The sequence below is a fragment of the Polyodon spathula genome, chromosome 5, assembly GCF_017654505.1.
Source record: "Polyodon spathula isolate WHYD16114869_AA chromosome 5, ASM1765450v1, whole genome shotgun sequence".
In the NCBI taxonomy this organism is placed as follows: Eukaryota; Metazoa; Chordata; class Actinopteri; order Acipenseriformes; family Polyodontidae; genus Polyodon; species Polyodon spathula.
Window position 1 is genome coordinate 2,051,880 of NC_054538.1, and position 9,460 is coordinate 2,061,339.

At 33.9% G+C, this 9,460-nt stretch overlaps 1 protein-coding gene across 1 annotated transcript; it reads right to left on the minus strand.

The window, feature by feature from the left end:
- Positions 1-2,648: 2,648 nt before the first annotated feature.
- On the minus strand, positions 2,649-7,864 carry LOC121315408 (paired box protein Pax-1-like). The gene is made up of 5 exons (XM_041249466.1): positions 7,635-7,864; positions 6,285-6,914; positions 4,872-5,011; positions 3,986-4,193; positions 2,649-3,102 (listed from the first exon to the last, which is right to left on the minus strand). Exons 1-5 carry the CDS (start codon positions 7,636-7,638, stop codon positions 3,011-3,013), a joined length of 1,074 nt encoding a protein of 357 aa, XP_041105400.1. The 5' UTR covers positions 7,639-7,864; the 3' UTR covers positions 2,649-3,010.
- Positions 7,865-9,460: the final 1,596 nt, after the last annotated feature.

Consider the following 9,460-nt stretch of genomic DNA (forward strand, 5'->3'; position numbering starts at 1 on the left):
TGTGACAGGAGTGCCAGAAGCAAAAATAAACAAATATATTTCCTTCATACGAAACATTGTGAGAAATTATAAGCGGAAAAGAGGTGTGTCTATATACGATGTTGTTATTCTGGTAATTTTTTACTTTGTATTTTATATTTTGACACTTACCAAAACTTTCACTTCGTACGCACTATCTGAGAAAAAAACATATTATTATTATTATTATTATTTATTATTATTATTATTATTATTATTATTATTATTATTATTATTATTGTTGTTGTTGTTATCTTTTGTTATTATTATTAGTTGTGGTAGTCGCAGTAGTCTTCCTCTGGTTTAATCCGTTCATCCGTGCGTTACCCACTCATCTCATCACACTGTTTGCGCTGTCCTCTCACACCCACTTATGCAGCTCTATTGGAAGTAAACACAGTTTTGTGTTTATTTCTGTTTGTTTTGTTTAAAGCAATTTGGTTTGCGTATCTATCTGAACTTTTTAGATCACTATGCGGGACTATGGGTTAGATTGTAAGCACATTGTTTAAAGGTGTACAATACACGATGATTTGATATTCATATCTAGGATTTTAGCCTACTCACGGTGAAAATGTAATTACTGTAGCAAAGTCATTCTTCAAAACATTTGTTTCGTTTGAAATAATTATATACAAACATACAAAATAGGCAAACTACATTACAAGACACAGCTTTACAAGAAATGTATTCTCTTATGGTGCGTCAAAAATGGATCAATTCCACCTACACAAGTGAAATAAACAACAACAAATATTATTGCGTATTGTAAAGGCAACATTCAGTTTTAACGGAATGCAAAACAGTTCGTGATTCGTTCATTTTAGTATAAAAAGCAGCCTTCTATTCGCAGGTCTACTGTAAAGTATTTTGTTTAAATATAACTTTTTAATTGATGTATTCATTTATTTAAAAATGATGCGTGTGCGTGCGTGCGTGCGTGCGTGCGTGTGTCAGTTGAAGAACACGTTTAACAGCTTTCTGGAATCTATTGAAGAAGCCTATGTTATTTCAACATTATATGTAGGCTGCGTAGTTCTGATGCATATTTTACGAATTTATTTTTCAACCTTATTTTTTTGTTTTCGAGTAGTCTGTGTATTTCTTGTTATTCATTGACTCATAGACTGCTTATTCTGATAGCCTAGTTCACAGTGGGATGTGTAAACATATGATTGGCTTGGTGCTAAACATGCTAAACAAGGTCTAAACATGAAATAAAATGAAACGATATGTTCGGAGGACACACATTCCCCTTCAGAGGACACACGTTCCCCAAACATAAGCAACACGTTGCCGAAATAAAACTGAATTTAAAAATGTAAAGTTGTATGTTGAAAACATTAGATTATTAGATTCAGACTCGTAATATATACAGTAATAGTTATGCCTCAGATATTTATTAAATGTAGCACATAACTCCTACGAAGTTTTTCATACAACATGTAACATGTTTTTTCTGTTTGTTTTAAAAATGCTCAAGTGCTGTGATATAGTCTACTTGCAAAGCACAATAGAAGTTTTCACAGCGATTTCTTTTTCAGGCAATAATATAAAAAAACGGTATGATAATTATTTCATTATTAAATAACTATGTGTCTGTGTAACAATTAGGCAAAGGTAATATTGTTTTCATTGAAACGTGTCCTTTCTTTAATCATTTATCCACTGAAAAACATCGATTGGCAACAAATCAGCTTTGGTTTCCAATGAGAACACAGGTATACACGACTAACAGGAAAACACGAATATTGTGGCGTTAATACAAACACAAATGCATCTGAAGTGATAAGATCTTATGATAGGCGCCGAAAATAAAGCACCATCAACAGAATAAAAGAAAAAATCTTCAGTCAAAAAGCGTAGGTAAAGGTTAGCACGCCTTGCAAAAAAAGAAAACAAAAGAAAAAAACCAAAAAAAAAAAAACATTGACCGCCTGCCACAAGCGGGAGAGCCATTAGAACACAATGCATTTGCTTTGCCAACTGCAGCATGGGCTATCCGTATTTTAAAGATGGCTATGGCCATAATAGTAGTGCAGTATTTCATGTTAGATTTATAGTATGTGGAAAACTACAAAACGCTATGTAACTCAAGATGTTAATGTACCATTGTTCAGCATGTTTCATTCAATTCAATTAAAAAAAAGTTAATTCTATAGGGCGAGGAAGAAGAAAACCATGAAGACAATCGCCATGCAACTGCGATCTTGCTTTTTGTTATGCCTTTATTTAGCATATTTACAAATGGAAATATATTATATATATATATATATATATATATATATATATATATATATATATATATATATATATATATCGGAATGCTTTTAATAAACTGTTTATTAGACATGTACAATGTCGTGAAACATTACGTAAACAAGTGTATAAAAACTTTGGGCACCATAAGCGAAACGTTTCGTGGTTTATTCGGCTTATGTATGCATGTTTCGTACAATGTGTTTGTATATACTATATGCATATATGATGGATGCAATACTACCTACGAATAGGATGAGTCAACGTCTTCGAAATCATTTTTTTTTAATGATAATTAGTATTAATATTAATTAATCATTAATCATTATTAATAATAGTAATAGTAATAATAATAATCATCATTTTAATACTATCTGTTATTTTAAATATATCTGCTATGCCTTTGGTCTCGTTATTAGGTAAGTGCATTTTTTTTTTTTTAATTTCGCAGTTATTGTAATGCAAATAATACTAAAACTCCCGATCCCCATCAGACGCTGTAAAAAGCTGATTGAAACCGCTGTCCCAGTTGTCGCTCTTGCTCTGAAACGTTGTCCGCTCTCTGTCATGCTGTTTTATATGAAGGCTCACACCTTGATGTAACCCTTTCAATGGCAGTATAAATATAGCGATTCCACTTACTGTAAGTTCTGGGAATGTGAAATGCTAAAGGGTCAGGTGCGTGTGGGGTCTGTTAGATCCGTGTTTAAGTTTATGAATTTGCTTCTCTGAGTTATGAAGACGAGGCGGGGATCGTGTGTCCATGCACGTTATTCAAAGCGTCGTGCTGCTGTTTGCTTAAGGGACTGGGAGGTTTTCGGTGTCCTGCAGGAAAGAAAAAAAGAAAGTAAGTTTTCACACAAAACAAATCATACCTCTTTTTGCCAAGATGACTGGAAAAACGTGCTCTGATGAGATGGTAACTAACTCAAGGGTTAACCCTACCTGTCTTATGCCAGAAATAATAATGATTAGAAACGGCGTTGCACCCATACACTATGTCATGTTTAGGCTATGTGACAGGTGGGTATTGGCATGAATTCGAGGAAGATCATCAGACCATACACTTTGCAAAGCTGGTTAACTAACTTTGTGTATTACCTATGTATTGGAACTGCTGACATGGTATGGATTGTAATGCTCGTTTTTAAAACTATGTATTATAGTCCCACTTCAAGTCTTAACACTTAAATCAAACAGAGGCAATTAACGTCAGAGATTATTATTATTATTATTATTATTATTATTATTATTATTATTATTATTATTATTATTATTATTATCAAATGCAAATATAAACACCCAGTCTTAACTGATTACCTGTAAAACAGTATTTGAATCGTTGTTATTAATAAACGATGATATATGCCTAATACATTTCTGGTTATATAAAGGCACAATTTCATAAAATGATTCATTATATACTGTATGTATATGTTAAATACATTTCCATAGCAGTAAGCACAGGGAGTGCATGGCTAATAAATTGACCCAACATTGCATTAACCTATTTTCTAACTGTTACCTGCTTGGTTAGTAAATACCACATAGTATTGTATAAGGTGTGATACGTATTATCGACATGAATGTAAAGAGCAGGGTTAACGCTGTAGCTCTAAAATATCCTTAATACAGTAAACTACATAATTAAGCATAAAAGAATATCGCCCAAGAGCTGTTCTAATGTATTTGAAATAATGCTGCTTACCGTCTCTTGGAGGAAGTTTAAAGGCCATTGGAGAGTGGATTTCTCCGCCGTGCATAGTCATAGCGCTCGCTGGGTGGGACAAGCTCGCGCTTTGAGACTGCCAGTGGTGCGCCGCGGTCACGTAGCCACCCGCAGGCGCGCTGTACACTCCGTACTGATTGGAAGAATAAGCACAAGCTGGGACAAAACTGGACAGGGTTGAAGCCGGCTAAAAAAGATGAGAAACATGTGCATATCAGGATCTATGCACTATTATTACTTACCACAGAATTTAAACTACACTGCTCCTTAGCGCCGTGTTGTGAAACACTCAATTACAGTCGGTTTAACAACAATTTAAAGTCTGTATATACATATGTCATATATATATATATATATATATATATATATATATATATATATATATATATATATATATATATATATATGCGCAACGTTTTTTTATATTTAATTAATCAGTCCAATTAATTATATGTATATTAGGCTATGTTTAAAATTGACTACAGCAATCAAGGAGCATTTATAAATTATAAATCTTAAAACTAAATACCCCTCATTCTAATGCAATAATCTGTATTTCTATAAATCGTACTTAGATTTGTACAGAAATCTAGAGAAAGGTTATATACTTTATTATAATACTGACACCTCATCTGCATATGTATCTTGAGACAAGTTATACACTTTATTATAATACTGACACCTCATTTTGAATGACATCTAGATCTTAATTACCACGGAACCAGTTGTAACTTTCTTTTTATAAATAAAAATATACATTTTTATTTATATGAAACATCATACACATGTTTGCTTTACTGTTGTTTTTTCTTAGAACAGTAAAAAAAAAAGTTGAAATAGCGGTAACAAAATAAGATCTGCTTACCTGTGCATATTTAATATCGGGCTCGATAGAGGATTTATCAAGACAATTCACGCCGTGAGCGGTTGAAAACGAGGTCCTGTTAACACTACTCCAATCGTCTATTTTTGGCTGATAAGATCCTTCTGTACCAGCAATAGCTCCTGGGAATAATATGGAAAACATAGTAGATTACTTCAAAGGAAATATGCCAAACTCGCAATTGTAGTTTTTATGCGCGTTTTAGTACATAGAATAAGCATTGCAGAATGATGGACATTGTCAGAATCCGCGCGGTTTTATTTGAGAACGTTCACATGGTCTTTAGTCTTTTTCAAATAGCAAGTGAGTCCTACATTCTTCCAGGAGGTTTCTGTGGAACCGGGGCCTGTTCCTGTTTGCGCAATAACTTGCAAGAAATTGACAAAAAGGCTTCTTCTTTTAGTGAGTGAAAATAAACATATTTTAATATTCAAATAATTAGTCTGCTAACTACAGGAAACGAAATTGATATATGTGCATATTACAGTACCATAACATTATAATAACGTTCAAACAAACAAACATAAAACGAAAGTCTAGCATAATCAGTATAGTCCTGTTTAAAAAAAAAAAAAAAAAAAACACCCATTTCATTATTATTCCAGACTCACAAAATATATGAGATATAAATATGTCCAAAGGTTTTGCATCACCTATAATTAGCACATTTTGATTCATTTTGATTCAGTCGAATGAAACCTGCTGAATAATGTTAGGTTAACATATTGAATCACATACCGTTTTGTAGTTTTTTATATACTTAACGAAATTGAAAAATGTGACATTTCGAAAACTAACATTTAATACTACAATGAAGGGTTCCGGTAAACCTGTGCGAGATGGATTTGTAGTTTCACTGATCAAATGATTTTACGGTACATTAGCATTTAAGGATTGGCATGCTATTATATATGTAGGCCTCTTGCTAAATGACAATATTTGGTTTTGATGGCCATTATAAATCCAAGGCAGGTAGGATGTATACGGTCTATAACACGCTATGGAACCAGTTTATCCAATAGGTGCGTATTAACTGGTGTTATATCTTCATAAGAAAGCATCCTGTACGCTGCTAATACACACATACCTTAGATCACCTTTCGTATATATTGAACGGATTCGATTAATGTTCCTACATAAATAAACATTATTAAATGAAATTGCATGTTTAAAATTCAAATAATAGCTAACATAATTATTATCAGCTGACCATTTCATTATGTATCGGCAAAACCAGTTAATTAATATATTGAATATAATAAATATAGGCCTATCAGAATATAATTGTTAATTGTTTAACAATCAGTTGAATGGAAATGATACGATGATGATGATGATGATGATGATGATGATGATGATGATGTAGTTAGCAAGTAGCATGTATTCAGCACGAACCTGTTGGATCCATAAACGCTCTTATTCCCAGGATGTTGCTGACAGAGTGGACTGAGGGCCAGGCTCTCGAAATGCTGACATGTCCTGCGGAGACGGCGACTCCGGGATGGTTGCCCATTTTGGTCCCGGTGGGTGACATTGGGTTTGGGTACGGATATTGGTAAATGTGGTTGTAAGGCAGGGCTGGCTGGGGAGGTTGCTGCTTGGGGGATTCGTATTGGTTCGGTTGAGAGAGATTTCCAATCTTGTTCCTTAAAATCCTGCTTATTGAGCTGACCGAGGGAACGTTATACTTGTCGCAGACTCCATCTGCAAGAAGCCTGTCGCGGATCTCCCAAGCGAAAATGCCAGGGTCCCCTTGCTTGTAGTCCCTTATATTTTTCACCACGTTGGGGGTTGTGACCCTAGGTTTGCTGCCTCCGATCGCCCCGGGTAGGATGGAGCCAGTCTCGTTGTATCGAGCCAGAATCTTGCTCACACACCCGTGGGAAACCCTTAGCTGTCTGCTAATATCGCAGGGTCTGATCCCAAGCTGGGCCAACTCCACAATTCTGAGCCTGATGGCATTAGGAAGGGGTCTTCCATTGACAAACACACCGCCAAGCTGATTCACCTCTCCATAAGTTTGTTCTAAAAAAAAACAAACAAAAAAAACATATGATCAAACAAAAAAAAAAAAGGTAAAAACTAATAAAAACAGCTGTCAAAACAACGAATGCTTCCCACGAGCGCATTAAATTTGATCATGGAAAAATGGCCAGTCCAACATTAAAGTAGTGTTTTTTTTAATTTTTTTTTTTTTTAAATGAACATTATATATATATATATATATATATATATATATATATATATATATATCTATATATATATATATATATATATATATATATATATATATCTATATATATATATATATATATATATATATATATATATATATATATGTGTGTGTGTGTGTGTGTGTGTGTGTGTGTGCGCCGGGGTACTGTTTGTTTCATTCAATTATTAAGGACATTAATAACACAATAACTTTGCCTTGTGTCATGTCACGTAGACAGTTAAAATAAAAACTCAAAATAAAATTTAAAAATCCCTCTGTAATGTAATTTAAATATTGCGCTGAATGACTATGCAGCTGTCATAAAAAAGACTTCAAACTGTCAATCCTCTGTATGCTGTTTAACCGTGCCAGTTACAGTATTTCCTACATGCATCATTTGAAATACCTGCTCTAACAAAACGAGGCTGAGTTTGTGCTGACAATTCCACATTTATACAGGCGTGTAAAACAACCTTTACTTCTATAATCTATGCGCCAGTGAACCATGCAGAAAGGGATCGGACTCTTACCCATTGCCCGACGGTTCGAGGTGATTTCTTGGAAATATTTTTCCTTCAATGGCTGAAAAAGAGCCTGTTCCTCCTGTAGTCTGTTCCAAGAGCCAGTGACAAAAAAAAAAAAAAAAAAAGAAATACTGAAGGAGGAGAATTTCCTTTATGTTCTACCCTCAAACTTTTAGAGAGCTACTTTCTCAAGTGCTGGACAACAGGACCAAGATGATCTCCAGACGATTAAAGCAAATGGGTCTATCCCGCAGGCTCTAGTTTGCTCAAATTCATTTGACGCGTCGTCCACGTCAATCTTGCTGGTTACGCTGGAAGCTCTAGTTTGATTTCATTGGTCCCCTTGTTTCCTGATAGGCTGCTTCAAGCACAACATATCCATTCCGGTCTCTGCAACTTCACCTCTCTCTGTCTGAACACAGCACAGTGTTATGCACGTTACACGTGTAAGAGTGCATAGAACGAACCCCTCTTCGTTTAGAATGAAAAATAACAAAGGCGTCAGCCCTATCAGCCGATGTGCTCTTACTTCTCTGGGGTTGTATTCATGTTTCAAATTATATATGTTCTTTACACATTTCTAGAAATTAGCATTTTATATAGCCTATTGAAGTTATTGGAAATCGCTTTGCAATTTTTTTACAAAAATATTTTTGTTAAAAAAAAAAAAAAAACACTATGTAACACTATGTAAACCGGTACCAAAATACTTCCATCTTCAAAATAACTTTAAGGATGGGCGGTTTATTTCAGTATAGTTTCCTAAAGTTTTGTTTTATTCATATTCAATTTTTTTTCTGGTTCTGTATCTCCACATATATATTCACGATCATATCATCCAACTCACTAGGGCCAAATAGTTTCCCCAAAAACTGACCCTTTTTTTTTCCTGCAATCTGTTAAAATACAGATTTACTACAATGGTCGCTTAAATTAGTTCCCTTTTAGGATATTTGATATGTGCATAATTATTATTTAGGAAATTCATATACGACACACGTTAAACTGGTGAAAAACTTCGAAAAGAAAACGAAAGCTATATTTATTTCTAACACTAAATCATTTCCAAAAGCTTACATTGTATTAGAACGCCACTATATATGTATGTATGTATGTATGTATGTATGTGTGTGTGTGTATATATATATATATATATAGAGAGAGAGAGAGAGAGAGAGAGAGAGAGAGAGAGAGAGAGAGAGAGAGAGAGAGAGAGAGAGAGAGTTTGGAATAAAATATGCTCTAGTTACACACTTGTGCAACGTTAAGCAAAGCAATGCAACAATCATATCATGAAGAATATTATATTCTTGTCTAACTTTTGAAAGAACAGAACACAAGTTTTATTTTATATCTGGTCAAAATAAAATACAAATGTATTTAAATGATATATTAATTTCAAAATACTGGTCCATTTAGAAAGCAATTTATAAAATTATTATATATAAAATAAATAAATAAATAAAAACACGCAATAGCATACAAGAAAAAATAATTTACGCAACTGTAGTTTTCAAATGAAGCAGAGTGCATTTTCACAGCGTGTAATCTGTGCTTCCTGTATGTGTAAATACGGTCATATTAATTAGCTTACAAAGTGACACTTGTAAAACTTAATAGCTGACCTAATGATAACACAATGAAGCTGCCTGTCTCTTGTAGTGAAACGAGCGGATACCGAAACATTAGCCGGGTCAACCCTAAAACTTTTCAGCCAAAAAGGACACAAAACATAGGCGGTCGCAGTTTACCCATCACAGGAAAAAAATATTTATGCTTCGAAAAGGGGTAAATGATTTCTCGCTGTTGTTTTTTTTTTTTTTTTTCTCTCT